The sequence below is a fragment of the Entamoeba invadens genome, assembly GCF_000330505.1.
Source record: "Entamoeba invadens IP1 unplaced genomic scaffold scaff_1105074726325, whole genome shotgun sequence".
Taxonomy (NCBI): domain Eukaryota; phylum Evosea; order Mastigamoebida; family Endamoebidae; genus Entamoeba; species Entamoeba invadens.
Genome location: NW_004443763.1, coordinates 51,017 through 67,482, shown reverse-complemented (window position 1 = coordinate 67,482; position 16,466 = coordinate 51,017). Strand labels below are relative to the sequence as shown.

At 27.3% G+C, this 16,466-nt stretch overlaps 4 protein-coding genes across 4 annotated transcripts; 2 read left to right on the top strand and 2 right to left on the bottom strand.

Annotated features, from left to right (window-relative positions):
- Window positions 1–3,455: 3,455 nt before the first annotated feature.
- On the top strand, window positions 3,456–4,025 carry EIN_340320 (hypothetical protein; the record flags this gene model as incomplete). Its single annotated transcript, XM_004261437.1, has 1 exon — window positions 3,456–4,025. The coding sequence occupies one exon, from the start codon at window positions 3,456–3,458 to the stop codon at window positions 4,023–4,025; it is 570 nt and encodes a 189-aa protein (XP_004261485.1).
- Window positions 4,026–5,089: 1,064 nt separating this feature from the next.
- Window positions 5,090–6,769, bottom strand: EIN_340310 (hypothetical protein; the record flags this gene model as incomplete). The annotated part of the gene is made up of 1 exon (XM_004261436.1): window positions 5,090–6,769. The coding sequence occupies one exon, from the start codon at window positions 6,767–6,769 to the stop codon at window positions 5,090–5,092; it is 1,680 nt and encodes a 559-aa protein (XP_004261484.1).
- A 460-nt stretch (window positions 6,770–7,229) lies between these two features.
- Window positions 7,230–8,225, bottom strand: EIN_340300 (hypothetical protein; the record flags this gene model as incomplete). Its single annotated transcript, XM_004261435.1, has 1 exon — window positions 7,230–8,225. The coding sequence occupies one exon, from the start codon at window positions 8,223–8,225 to the stop codon at window positions 7,230–7,232; it is 996 nt and encodes a 331-aa protein (XP_004261483.1).
- A 3,574-nt stretch (window positions 8,226–11,799) lies between these two features.
- On the top strand, window positions 11,800–15,069 carry EIN_340290 (serine-threonine protein kinase, putative; the record flags this gene model as incomplete). Its single annotated transcript, XM_004261434.1, has 1 exon — window positions 11,800–15,069. The coding sequence occupies one exon, from the start codon at window positions 11,800–11,802 to the stop codon at window positions 15,067–15,069; it is 3,270 nt and encodes a 1,089-aa protein (XP_004261482.1).
- Window positions 15,070–16,466: the final 1,397 nt, after the last annotated feature.

Here is a 16,466-nt window from a genome sequence, read left to right as displayed (position 1 = left end):
TTGATTGTTCAAGTGTGGTAATGAGTTGTTTAAATCAATTTTAATGACAAAAAATAAAATGGAAAAAGACTCAACCCGAGTTTTGTTTTTATGATTTTTTTATGATATTTATTTGCCCATCAATGTCCAAATAAATATAAAATAGGTGTATTGAAAAAGTTGTTATTGTTTATTTAATTCTATCGAATATATAGTTTGTAATTATTAATTTGTTAATACACATGTATCGTTCGTAATTTTGTGTATAACATAACATTTTTCTCTGAAGCAATAATATAGAATTATATGTATTTTGTGTTCGGTCATTTATGTGTTTTTTCATTACATTTTTGTGATTAATCTATTTTATTATTCATTTTAATTAAAATTATAAATAAACACACAAAGTGTAATTTTGTTCTTATTTTTGTTTGAAATTGAAGTGTGTATATTTGTGAATTATTAAATTCAAATTTATTGATTTTTAGAATATATGGCTCGTAGTTGTTGAAATATAAATAATATAGTATTTTAATTAATATATCAAATTTCACAAAGTGATACACAATAAAACTACGAGTACTTACCTAACAACTATAATTTTGTGGCATTAAAAGATAGTTTTGATTTTTTATGTTTTGGTTTGAATAAATGGAAAACAATTTATTTACAATTATTAAAGTATGAAAAAGTCAAATTGTTTATATAATTTTAAATAAAATAAATAAAAGATTTGTTGTTGAATTATTTTTATAATTTAATATTTTAAAAAAATAAGAAGTTTTAATTTGGTATTGATATCTTTATTAATAATCAACATAGTAACAATATTATTTTCAAAAAATAAACATAAGTACTGTCGATTTAAAAATAATCACCGCATTGATTTATTTAATACTTTGAGACATAATTCTCGTAATCACATTTTATAATACAAAAAATCTTCTTTAAAAGTACCCATCCAAGTTTTTACTGTTCAGTCTTGAGGGTTTTAAAAAAAGTGTGGTTTTTTTGAAAATAATAATAATTTATCTAATAATATACCGATTATTATCATTAAATATGAAATATGATATTTTTATTGTTTTTTACTTTTAGAAATTACTAAATATAATTTTCAAACCTAATCAATTGTGCAGTTATTGTTGTTTTTAAATCAAAAATATTATAATGACAAATTAATAATTTTAGAATTCATAAACATTAATGCTACTCTTAAAATTCAATTAAGTTGATATATTCAAAAACACTATTATAAAGGTAATCATTTAAATTTAATTACATCAATAATATTTAATTTATAACCAGAGTTATATTAATAAATAAATATTAAACCATTTCATTCCAATAAAATAACTATTTTATACAAATAATATTGTTAAACCGATTTAATTTTATCAACAACAATCAAATAATATATTTTTTTGAATTAAAAAAGTTTAAACTTGATTAATTAAAAGATATTAATACAAATTTAAAAATAAATAACTCTCTTTTTTATTTTATTTATATATTATGTTTAAATAATATTTACAGTTAACTAAAACTAATTGGTTTATGTTGTTTTGTTAACTACAATTAATAGTTCAAAAATGATATTTTAAATTAAAATGATTGAATGATGTTTAATGTGACTAATAATTGAATTTGAACTATATTTTGCATGAATTTATCTGACCTAGAATATGCATGTTGTAAAAAAATTAAAATGTTTCCAACGGAGTTCTATACATTAGAAAAAAACTTTACAGTCAATGCTTATGTGACTCGAACAAGTGTTAACGCTAGAATACTCATATCAAATGTTTGTTTACTGGAAATTAAATATAATTTTGATTTGCTCAATATTGAATATAAACGTATTAGTTCAATACAATATGAAGATTCTATATTCATCGAGCAAAATGGTCTTATTAAACCAAACTACCCACAAATTAAGCGAGTCGAAAATTATACAGATTGGATTGAAAAACTTATTGAAATGATCAAAAACACACCAAGAAATTACAAAACCCAACTTAAAACTTTTCGAGAGAACTTAAAAATAACAAAAGATTACAAAAATGAAAATTCTAAAAAGTCGGTGGGAGTTCTTGAAGATATTTTACAACCCGAAGCTCAACAAATTTGGGACAGAAAACACAAAGAATGGCTTTTGAACAATTTTGTTGAAATCGAGCAAATGACAAAGAAAATGCTTGATGACAAAAAGATGACCAAGGAAGAATTTGATCATTTCAATGAAGTCATTTCGCAAAATAAAAAAATGATGATAACTATATAGTTATTGTTTTATTAAATGTGTTAAAAGTGATAAAGAATATTTATAATATTATATATATTATAAATAGTTATAATATTTTACAATTCAATAATATATTATGATAGTATTATATATATTAATCATATTTATTATATAATTATATTATTGAAAAAATTTTTATATTTATAATTGATAATATTATATGTTTATAAATAACTATTTATTATTAAATACAATGCTAGATTTGTAATTTAATAATTTTTATATAATTATTTAGTTAATAAAAATTATACTGACAAATCAAATTTTTTAATATATTATATTAAATGTTGTTATTTTGATATTTAAAATTATAATTATAATTGTTATACTATAAATTTGTAACAATTGTTTTGTTTTTATTCATTTTTAAAATAAGTAATTAGTTTTGAAATAACTAAAATAATATAAAATTTTGTAATTACAAACTTGTTTAATTATGATAATTTACTAATATTTCGGAATAATAACAAATAATTAAAGTTATATTATAAATTATTTAATATTAATAAATAGAACATAAAACCCCATAATTTGTCATATTGAACAAATAAGTTTATTTGAAGATATCAAATTGAAAGGTTACTCAGATTGCCACCGAGATGTATTAGATATAAATCGGCCAAATTAAATGTTTGGATGAGTAGAGTAAAGTTGACATTTATGGATAGGAAAACGGAATGAGGCGGATTAGATTTGACCTGCGCCGAGATGTCAAAATAATTTTATTTTATATATCAATAATATATAAATTCTTTCCAATTTGGATTTCAATTGTATTAATTAGAGGAAAATACCAATCAGAGGATATTTTCAATAATTATTTACATGTTTTTTAATTAATTGCAATGCTTTGACAAATCATTTTATAGAAATCCATACATGTTGATTTGATTTTGAGTCTGACAATAACTTATAATTTTGTGAATTTTAATAATTGATGACATCAAACAACTTTGTACTTAAAAAAATAGTTTGACAATTGAAGTTTGACTTATTTTTGATAATAAATTTATTACCTTATGTCAATAACTATTTTTAAATTTATATTATTAATAAATGTAATTATTATAGATTTTAATAGTGATTTTGTGTGTTAGAAGTTGTTATTTGGTTTCATAACAAAAAACGTGTTTGAATAAATTGAACAATAAACTGTGTTCAATTGGTTAAAATGACTGAGACACATCCAAATGAATGTGATTATATGAGACAGTGTAAACTTTATGACACTTCAGCTCCTTATTTACTTGAGGATATGTATTCGTGTAACAAAAAGACAATGACCTTCAATTCCACTATCGACTCAGAACGTCGTGTTGAAATATTGAAAACAATTTTGAAACAATGTGGAGAGAATGTCACATTTATTCCACCATTTTATTGCGACTATGGTAAATACATTGAAATTGGAGATTACACAACTGCAGGTCCAAATTTCACAATTCTCGATGGAAATATAGTCACAATTGGTAAACATGTGATAATCGAATCAAATGTCACAATTATGGCGACTTCCCACCCAACAGATCCAATGATTAGAAAAGCTTATTATCTTTATTCGTTACCAATTGTTGTTAATGACAATGTTCTTATAGAATCTAATTCGGTCATTTTGCCAGGTATTGTTATCGGAAAAAACTCAGTAATAAAGGCAGGTAGTGTTGTGACAAAAAATGTACCAGAAAATACAATCGTTGAAGGAAATCCAGCAATAGAAGTTGGTAAAATACGAATTGAATAATTTGTGTTGTTTTATTTTATTTGTTATTTACAAACAATTTGAAAATAATAATTATATCAACAATAAAATTCAATTAAAAGTAGTTGCGTCAATTTATATATTATGTATTAAATACAATACTATTACATATTAATTTATTTATAATAAAAAATAAAATATTAAAACCCATAATTTTTATATTTCAAACTTATTCGTTATATTAGTTAAAATTAAAAACCTAATAGATGTACATAAAATGTTTGAGAAATGTCTTCTTTAATATTTCTATATTTTGTGCACCTAGAAAGTGAATACTGTATCTCCCCATCTCTCAGAGAGGTGGGGTCGGAGTTATCCAATATTTTGTTTTAATTAATATGTTCGAACAATAAGATATATTCACATATTATAAAATGTAATAAATGATAAATTCAATGGTTTATAAAATATCACACTTATGTAGTGTTTGTCATAAAAGGTCGAACCAAAAGCTAATGTTGTTATTTTTATTGATATATACCCAAATGATGATATAAAAAACAAGATTGTGTATAGAAACCATAAAAATTGGGGCATTATAATAAAACAATGATTATATTATGAATAACATCAGGTATTTTATCTGACTTATTTTTACCAAAAACAGAGAATAACGTTTTTTGATAAACTCGAAATAAAAAAATATAAATTTGATAAAAACAAAATTATCAGACACTTGAATTAAGTTTTATATTTAATAAATTTAAACACAATTTAATTTTATTAATTTATATATATATATATAATAAAAGAAGATGTTCTTGTAATATTTTTTTATTATCAATATTTAATAGTTATACAACCAATTATCCAAACATACAAAGTGAATTGTCAATATTCAACTAAATAAAAAAATCTCAAATATATTTAAATAAGCATCATTTTGATTATATTTTAAAATATAATTAATATTCAACAATATGTTTTAATTTATATAACTTTGTTATGAAAAAATTAACAATACCATCCTCATTTTAATTACGATTACTTCAAGATTTAATGTAATTTAAAATTTAGAACCATTGAAAAAAACATGTAAAACCCAATCACATTAATGAATACACTGCAAATCGGTCGACAGGGATTCTTTCCTTCGCTTCATTCCCAAAGATCGACAGATCTTCCTCGTTATACTGATACGCGTTTTTGATGCATTGGACGACCATTTCATTTCCCGGGCGTTTTCTCCAGACCTTCAAATCTCCTTCACCAGCCTCGAAGAACTTGAACCCGTGGAATCTCCCCAACAAAAACGCATTTTCCTTCAAGTCGACCTCGAACATTCTTGGCTCGTGTTTCCCGTGTTTATTTAACATGAAGAGGAACGCTTCTTTGTCTTCGCAGTACTCATTTGTTTTGTTGATGTCTGCGAAGACTGCGACTCCAAAGAGTGAACTTTCCGCCTTCACGAAGATGACAAATCCGTTCGTCAGTTGAATGGAGTCGATGAATTTATGTGAGACAATAGACGACGCGTATTTCGGGTAGTCGTACAGACACTCGTACACCTTCAGACCGGTCAGAGCAGTGAATTGAGTTTTGTCTTCTTCGGCGAGTAACTCGACAAATCGGTCTTCCAATAATTCGACTTGTTCAACTTTTTTCTTCAATTTCGACTTTTTCGACTTTCCAAAATTTCGACTCGACTTTTTCAATTTCGACTTTTTCAATTTCGAAGACGCCGAAACCGTCTCGGAGTCGTCGGATTGGGCGTTTGGATTGTCATCAGTCGACGACGTTGAAACATTTGACGAAACCGTTTGTGTGTTATTTGAAGTCTTTTCATCGCGTTCAATTCTTCTTTTTCGTCTCATTTTGTCTTTTTCTTTGAATTGGGACGACAACTCATCGCCTGTGACTTCAATATCGGAGCTGTCAGATACCTCTTCGACGACAACGGGAGCTTTTGAACTATTTGACTTTCGTTGTGATTCTTTGGGTTTCAAAATTGCGACTTTGTCGATTTTAGACTTTGTCGATTTTGGCAATTTAGAACGGGTGAGTTTGTTGATGACATCCGACTTTGTTGGTTGAGGTGAGACGATTGGAATTTCGACTTTTTCAATTTTCGATTTTGTCGAATTTGAACGCGTCAGTCGGTTGACTAAATTTGACTTTGTTGGTTGAGTTGAGATTGTCGAATTTTCGAGTTTTTCAATTTGTGTGTCGTCGTTTGGGATCTCGAGAGTTTCTTCGTCGTCGCAATTATCGACTTTTTCAATTTTCGATGAATTCGAGACGATTGGGAAGATCGAGGACTTTTTTAAAGCTTTGATTTGAAATTCTTTGTCTTCGAATTTGTCGCGTAGGCGAGCTTTTCGCGTTGTGTTCTTTTTGGATTCTTCTTCACAGCGCTGGCGTTCTTTTTCGATGATCAGATCTAAAGTCGTGTTTCTGAAATTCAAAATCTCTTTGCCGTCATCTTCACATTTCCTTTTTAAAAGAATTAATAGACTTTTGAAGTCATCTAAAGCCGCTATGGCTTGATTAATCGCTCGAGAAAATTTCACACAATTTGTTTCTGAAATTTCTTCGGTTTTTATTAGTTCGTAAAACTGTGAAATAAGTTCATCAGTGGTTTTTGTAGTTTCGATGTGTTGTTGTTGAGTTGGGAATACAAGTTTCGGTGTTTTGGTGTGGACGTCTAAAGCAGAGACTAAAGACTCGAATATATTTGTGAAATCGGCAACATCCGATTTGAGAAGAACATATGGATCGATACTCATTATCTATTTGTTAATTTAAGAAATCTGGAACAAGAAAAATAGCATTCAAATCACCTTCAAAGTATTGAAAAGATAAAAACAAGTAGGTTCTATTCTTTTAATATATTTATATATATATTTATTATACAAATAGGAGTTCAATTTTTATTAATAATTATTAGTTTAATTATGGTTTGATTTTAATTAATTACAATAATATATTTATATAACTATTTATTTATTAATAATTATTATTTCTATTGAATTAATTTGAAACTATTAAAATAGTAAAAACAATAATTAATACAATTAATATATAATTACAATAATAAATTAACTATAATATATAGTATTATAAAAAAGTTTAAAATTATTTAAAAATTTTGTTTTTTAATTAAAAATTTTATAAAAATATTTTTAATACAAATAAACAAATTAAAACACCAAAAACTTAAATGCAAATAATTTTGAATTAAAAAAATTAATTCAATTTAAAGACAAGCACTCTTTTGGTATTAAAATATTTGTCATCCATTAAATCGCCAAGTTGTGCTATGTACGTTCCAGGGATACATCTACTACTCTTTTCTCCTTTTTTAGAGACTTCAAAGTCACACCCTCCACCAAATCCAAACAAGAATTCGTGTTGTTGTCGATGCAAAACAAAAGCCCCTTCTTCAGGTATATCTCTATCTTCAAAATCGAATCCTCTACTTTGTCTTATAACAAACTTTTTTGGTTTTAAAATACCTTTTCGAATAAGACTAAAAATAAAAGCAGAGGAACTTCTCGTCCACCCATTTCCGTCGATCACTGTGTCGTACATAACTCCTCCAAATTTATTGTTTCTGTCATCTTCTACGAGGAAACAGAGCATGTTGTTTCTGTAAATTTTGTCGTGGAAAATGGACGAGTTTTTACTCCAGTCTTCCTTATCACTATCAAATAAAACTGAACTTATTTTGCGTGTTGTAAACTCTTCGAGTACAGCAATTTCCTCATCATTTATTGGAAACATTGTGTTTGGCTTATTAGTAACAAACAAATCTGAAAGGGATGTTTTTCGTGAAGACAAATAAGCACTGATTTCCTTCATCTTTTGGTCGTACTGAATTCCATTGATCCGTTGTGACATTAACATTTGCTGAAGGTTTCTAACACTTTCGTTGTATTCCTCGTCGTACAATTTGTTGAGTAAATAGACCACAGTAGTATATTTGGGGTCTTTGTCATTAAATGTTGAGGCGTCAAGAAGTCTATTAAATCGATTGAGACTGTTTTTAACTTGTTGAATTTGTGCTGCAAACAACCCCATATATGAAGACGATTTTATGTAGTTTTCTGCGGCAGCTATTCTTTGATTTCGTGGAAGGGTTGTGTTGTCTACATAATATTCATAAGAGGGTTTCCATTGTGTAGATAGCGAGGCTTTAAAAGCTGTAAGTTGTGTAATTAATGAGTCAAGTTCAACGTCCATCGATTATAGAGATTGAGGCTATCTTTAAATACAATAAAACACATAAATGTGATGAATTGCTTGACTTATTCATTAGTAAATAAGAAGGTGTATTTATAGAACTAATGTTTTTGTTCTTGTATTATTAGTAATTTCGAATATTATATTTTTAATAAAGTAATTTAATATAAGAATAAAAAAAATTTTTAGAACATAATTTGTGTGCATTTGAGAGTTTTTTATGATATGATACAGACAAAAACTTTTATTGTATTTTTTACTTTAATCGTTAAGGTTTTAATTAATATACAGTCAAAGGCGTCTATTTGTCGTAATTGTAATTGTCGAACTTGCTTAATTGTCGCACAACTGGCCAATCATTTTGGTGTACGACAATTCAATATTTTATTCCCAAACCTGTAACTTTAAATGAATTGAAAATAAAATTTTTTATAAAAAATAAATTTCAATATTAAAAAGAATTTTCTACAAAATTCACTCATTTACAACAAATAAATACGTTTTTCTGCTGGATTCACGACAAATAAACGCCTTTGACTGTATATATAAAATTTTTATAATTTAACAATTAGTTTTAAAAAAATGAATGTATTTAATTAATATCTTTTAATTTAATGAATATACATACAATTAATTATATTGCACACGTTGATTACTGAATTTATCATTTATCATAATTATATTGTTGATATTTAATTATTTTAAATAATGGTATATCATGAATTATCAATTGTTGAATACAGTAAAAATTCTGTCGGTGTGTGGAGTCATGAAAATGGTTTTCCCAAGGTGTGTAATTTTTTTTTCTTTTCTTTTTTAATTTCTGGCAAAAAAACTAAAAAATAATGAAATTTGCAAAACAATTCACAATCAAGAAAAATGACAAAATATATTTTTCGTTTTTTTGATAAAAAACGCGACACGTGTAAACATAAAATAATATTGTGAATTTTTAAATCGTTTAATTGTTTAGAAAAAGAACAACGCATCATGTTTTTGTATAAACACATGGACTTTTGGTGCGGATTGGTTTTTGTCAATTTACAACTCAAGTACGTCTTTGACATCAGCCTCGATTGCTGCATTGTCTTTTGTTATAACCTTGAAAAAATTTGCTTGTTCACTGTGTTATTACACGGTAGCAAGTTAGTGTCGATTTTTAGCCTCAAAAGTCATCATCTTGTCGTCCTTTGCCTTGAACTCTTTTGCGTCTGCAACCATCTTGTCCACCTGTTCCTTTGAGAGTCTTCTTTCCTGTTGTCTCGTTTTCAGCCGACACATTCAGAATCCCATTTGCATTTGTGTCGAATGCGATTTCAACTGTGAGACTCCACATGGTGCTAATAAGATACCAAACAACCCAAACTTTCCAAGCAGGTTGCAATGTGATGTCATAGATGCCTCGCCCTCAAAGACTTGGATGAGCACGCCATGCTGGTTGTCTGCATGTGTCGAAAATATCTGTGACTTCCTTGCTGAAATTGTTAAGTTTTTGTGGTATCAATTCTGTCATCACACCAATCACAAGCGTGCTCTTGTGATTGGTGTGAAAGTCGGTGCATTTTTTATTATCATTTAAAGTTTAATATTTTGAGAGGAGCATTTTCTGCTTTTCTTTTCTTATCTTTTTTGAATTTATTTTTGTTTGATAATTTTTCTCTTTTTAAGTTTTTATTACCAAGTCTTTACTCTTTTAAAATAAAAACAAATTTGCAATTGACATTATTTTTGCGGGTTTTTGTGCCAAATATGTGGGAAATCGTTATATTTCATCGGTGTGTAGGTCACTTTTGATTGGTCAAAACCACACACCGATAGAGTCACACACGGTTGGAATCACACACCGATAGAATTTCTACTGTAATAAATTGGAAAAAGGTATATATTAAAAGTTATTAAATGTTAAATTAAAAACTGCTTATGTTGAAGTGGTTTGGTATTTTTTTGTTAAAAACGTTTAATACCAAACAAATGAGCTTACTCGAAATATAGATTTATTGTCAAGGTTTAAAAATATAAAAGCTATTTAAACGTAAAACTTTGTCAATTTAAATAATTTAATCAATAACAATGTATTTGATATTTTTTTAATTACCTGGGTTCATTTAAATAACTCAAATCAATTTTATTACGATTTCTTTTGAATAAATCTTTTTAAAGTATCAGTATGAAGTTGGCAAATTAAAAAAAAATGAAATTGCAAAAGCGTTTTGCTATTATTTTTTTGGTTTACTTTGAAAATTACATTTCAGTTAAAATAACAAAAACTTAATTATAAAAAAAACAATAAAACTTTTCATAAAACAATAATTATTGTTTTGATGAAACTAACAAATATATGTTTTGTATGTATGTAGCAAGTTTACAGTTTTATAGTATAATAATATTTTTATTTACTATTTAATTGTAATATTTAAAAGGAAAAACATATAATTAAAAATTACTTGTTTGATGAAAACTATAAAAAACACTGACAATTAACATTTGAATTAAAAATAATCTTTTAATAATTTTCTTACAATTACAATTTGTAGGGGATGATTTCAATTTAAAAATTTATAACATATGAAAAAACGGCAAATGTCTTTTGTATTTTTTGTGGGGAATTATCAAAAAAATAAAAGCGTACAACATTTTTAAAATATTTTTATTTTTATTTTTAATAATAAAACAATTTCAATTTTATTATTTTATTTTGAATTTTGAATTATTATTAAAAACCCATTAAATATTGATAAGTATTTTGTTTCCAATTTGATTAAAAAATGACAACGCGTAAAACTATTGGGGGTTAATAACTTCCATTTTTTAATGGAAAGTATTTTTTAAATACTTTCCGTTCTAAATACAAGTTCTTAAATTTATCTCAATTTACTTTAAACAAAAGTTAATAATATAAAATAATATATTATTTAATTTATTATAAAAAAATTCAGAAACTTTTTCAAGTTACATTTAAATAATTTTTAAATAAAAAATTGGAGGAAGTTATACTATTTCTGTATTTTGGATACCGAAAAATGAATTGGATTATCAAGTAATTATTATATAATTATTAGTTCAAAAAACATTTCAAATTTGATACAAAAGTCACTAAAATTTTGTGTTTTTAAAATTAAGGAAATCTATTTTTTGAAATGTGTTTTTATTAAAAAAAATACGATACAGTTTAATCCAACACTTTCGTTGTCAAACATAGATTAACCGTTTATTGTTGTATTTACACCATTTAAATAAGATGTTTTCAAAAAATTAACGCTTAAATAATGAAAATAAGTTTAATAAATAAACAATCACAGTTTTTATACCACCATAAATAAAATTTTCACGAACTAAACTTAAATCGTCGAAGTTTTAACAAGTAAAACAATTTTTTTTAAAAAAGTTAAATACTCTAAAAACGTTTTTTATCTATAAAAATACCTAATATAGTCTCGAAGTCTATGAAAAATAGAACCTAAACCCAGTAGGCACTTATCTTAACGTTTTTTTCTTTGTTTTGGAATTATTAAAATCAATTGAAGTCTATGTTTTATCTTCATTTAAACCCACCAACTTATTTATTATTCAAAACATGTTAAACAACCACTTATTGACCTTGATTATCGTATTAATAGCTAGAACAACCAATTCTACTCAATTGTCGTGTTCTCCAGGATGTTCTTCTTCATGTCTTGCTAATTACACATGTAAAACTTCTTGTGAAGAATCATATGATAATGATAACACATGTGCTCATTGTAGTGCAACTGACTTGAACGATGATTCTAGTCCTGTTTATATAATAGACGAGGACATGAATTGCCACAAATTTGGTAGAAAAGTAGCTATGAATCCGTTATCCACATGGCTTCCGACAGATGAATTTTTTGATATACTTCATTTGAATGAGACAACTACATACACTATAAAAGATACAGGACTTGTTGATTATTCATTTTGTTATTACAGACAAAAATATCGAATGGGTAAATGGTTTAAATTTGACTCAAATGAGATGACTAAAGACCATTTTCGAATTAGAATAAAAAAGACAGACAATACAGAAGTTCCAGTTGATCTCTATGTTGATGGTTCCAATTCTCCATATTACTCTTTTACTCCTTATTGTTACGTTCACTTCTTTTTGAATAAATCAGTCACGGAGAACATGGGAATGTTTCCAGTTAGAAAGAATAACGGACTGGATGCAAAGGATAAACAGATTTATTATTTCTTTGCACATATCACCGGGTTTACAAAGAAATTTACATTTTCTCTTTTGATTGAAGAGATAGACGGACTTCAAATGGAACCCAATTTTGCAATTACTCAAGAACATTTCAATGAACTATCTATTGATTTGACCAAGAAGAAAAAGATTGAAATTCCTTTTGAACAAATTGGGTTTTTCACCAATTCAGCTTGTATGCAAAATGTTTTTATGAAAGCAGTTTTGTTCACCTTACAATACGAAGGAAGGGGTTCAGTTTTTATTGATACAAGGGATGACAATCGTATTGTTTACATGAACGAATTAGAACTTGAATATGACGAAAATGGCGAATTCTCAAAGCGGTCTTGTGTTAGACTTATTTCTGGCAAGAAATTGACTTCAATTGAACAAAGAGAAAAGGAGGGGGAAGTAGGTCAACCAAATGGAGTATATATTAAAGTTCAGGGTGATGGTAAAAAGAGATATTTTTCATTCCTTTCTGAAGATTACAGAGCAGAAATAACAATGACGTTATCGATAATATGTCCAAATGATTGCAATGAGGAGAGTGGTTTTGGGAGGTGTGATCTAACTGAGGGAAAATGTGTTTGTAAGGAAGGTTATGGAGGTGATGACTGTCATTTGTTGTGTTATTATCAAAACAAGTGGCAAATCACAGATAATGCCAATTTATGTTACTTTGGCTCAAGAGACTGTGACCAATATTGCAACTGTAATAATGGCAAAACATCTTCTAATCATCTGTGTGTGACTTCTGAATGTGCAAAAGGTAAACTCGGAAATGGGGATGAATGTATAAGAAACAGTGAAGGTTGCGATAGTGGTTGTACCTGTCAAAAGTCTCTGAATTACACATCTAATTCTGGAATCTGTGTAAGTAATCTTTGTGGTAATAATAATATTGATGATTACTATAATACAAATGGTAAATTTATCAGAAAAGAAGAGTGTGATGGTGGTGTAAATTGCAATATCACGTGTCAATGTCCTGAAGGTTATGAGACAAATCCAGATGATGAATTGAGTTGTAGAAAGAAAGTTTTGGGCAGTGGGGCTATAATTGGGATTGTCTTAGGTTCCACGGTCGCATTTGTTGTTATTTTGGGTGTACTTTTGTTTGTTGTTATCTTCTTATTAAAGTACAAGAAAATCGATATCAATATATACAAAACACAACAACCAATTTATCACTTCTATATTAACGGAGCAACAAAATCAACCGGAAGTAAATTTTCGAGATATTATATCAACCCAACTCGACTTGATTTTGGAAATGAGACTAAACTTACTTCTATTAATGACACGAGATTCGAAAAAATTGATGTTAAAAATTTATCGAAAAACAAGTGGATGATGGTAATATTCCACACTACTAACTCTCCAAAATACACGTTTTATTTTGAGCCACAAGTTCTGTATATCCGCCCACGAATGGCATCAACATATACCATGACTTGTTATATGACAATCCATTGCACAACGAGAATCAGAGATTTAAGAATACCATATTCAGTCTGGTTTGCACATTCCAAAAGTACATTAAGTTCCATCGCCGATCTTTTAAAGAACAAAAGCTTTGATAATTGGACTGAAGATGACAAGAAGAAGATGGCTATTTTGTGTAAAAACGTGAAAAGACGGCATTACGAAAATTTTGTGATAACCACAGACGCAATGAACACAGTCCATTTAGATATGGATGAATTGAATATGTCTGAAACTCCAATTGCAGAAGGTGCGATGGGTAAAGTGTATATCGGCAATTATCGTAGTGTTCCCGTCGCTATTAAACAGTTTAGATGGGAGAGTCTGTCTGACGAAGAGATGAAAGAACTGAAAAAGGAAGTTGAGTCTGAATGTGATATCATGAGTAAACTACGCAATCCGTTTATTGCAAATTACATGGGAGCAGTGACTTACGTACCACAAGTCTCGATGGTCATCCAATTCTTTGTACTGGGATCATTGGGTGAATATCTCAGAAAGGAGAGACAAGACTATTTAAAACTGCCTTACAAGTTAAAAGTCCGCATGTTGTTTGATACATCAAAGGGAATGCAATTTTTACATGAAAACAGAATTATGCACTTGGACTTAAAACCAGACAATTTGTTGGTCAATTCATTGGACCCACATTCAGTGTGTTCAGTCAAAATCACGGACTTTGGTACCTCAAGATTTGTCAAAAAGACAATGAAAAAGAGAGAAGACAAAGGACTTGGGACTCCCGTCTATGCTGCGCCAGAAACATTCAGAGATGAATACACGTACTCTGGAGATGTCTATTCATATGGAATTACTGCGTGGGAAATTTATTATCAAGAAGAGCCCTACAAAGAACTCAAATCAATATTTGAAATCAAAGACCATGTAGAGAAAGGGAAAAGATTAATTCTTGACAAAAACATACCAACTGACTATGCAGGACTCATCCAGTCATGTTGGAAACAGGAAGGAAGTGAAAGACCAACTTTCGATCAAGTCACAAAATTGGTTGTGAAAATAGACGATGAAGTTGCTTTACACAGTGGAATAGACGATGGTGTGTGCCAAGAAAAAATTGACGATTTTGCAACAAAAAGAACCGAAAAAATGCAAAAACAAATCAACGAATTATACAGAGATTAGTTTTCAAGTTAATGTTTTTTATTTTTCTTGTTATAATTATTTGTTGCACTTTTTTAATTTCATAAATTAATAATTTATATTTGATAATGTTATTTTTTATATTAATAACCGTTTTCCATGTAAAGACTTAAATTTTAAAAGTAGATTTTACACCTTTATTATTAAGAAATTAAATAAAGCTTGTTAAGATTCATCATATATACAGTAAAACCTCTCACTTGTATATTCAATCGAAAATAAAATATAAAATCCTTCAATAAAAATGATAAAAATATGTTTTTTAATATACCTTTTATTTTGATTGGTTAAAAACATCTATTATTGAAGAACTTGAATAGCAGAAACAAGTCTATGGAATCAAGAGATTTGGAATGTCGTTTTGAATATAAACTCACATTTTTATCAAAAATCACCATAAATCAAAATATATAAAAAACGTTTAGAAAATTTGATGTAAATTAAAAATATTTCCAATAAAATCGAAGTTGTTGAAATCGAGTATATTGACAACATTGGATATAATTTTAATACGTCCTTTGTTACATTAAATATAATAAAAGGGATCAATATGTATCTGTTGCAAAGTACAAAGAAGAAAAGTTGAATATTTATCAATATGACAATTACCAAAAGTGGAAAGTACATTATTTTGGTTGTATTTCTTAAACTGAAAAGTGTTCCCAAATTTTTAAACATAATAAAAACAATTGATTATAATGATTATAATGATTTTGAGATAATGAAAAAATGGGTAGAAAATGAAATTAAAATTTTGGACAATTTTGTTCATAAAAATGTTTATTTTTTTAATTCCTTATACCTAATGGTTGTGGTTTTATGCCTTTCGTGTTGTATTTCACCTTTATGAAAAATAAATGTTTGTGTATTTAAGGGGTTCAAAAAAGGATTTCGAAATTAGTAAATGTTGTGTTTTAACAATAAAAATATTTTTTTACTTAAAAAAGCACAACAAGACAAATTGTCTTTGGATGGATAGAATCAATAAATTTATTTGGCCAAAAAGCAAAATTAGTCAAAAGTTCGTAGAATTGACTGACAACGGCTTTAAATAATGAATTTATAAACATACAAACGATTGAAACTTTTTTGATTCTTTTTCCAAAATCTAAAATGGATTATTTGCACCTTTTTGACATTTTTATTATATTTTATAATTATTTTTTTTCAAAAGAGTTAAACTCAGTTGTGGTATATTAGTGTCAATTTTGATATACTTAATTTTTTATTAAACTCAATTAAATTTGCTGTTGATAAAGTGAATGTTTTGAATAGAATACAAAGAAAACAACTTATTCTCAATACATTTTTAGTTGATATATTATTGAAAATCATACAAATTATATTTTTCAAATGAAACTGCATGATTAAAGAAAGAA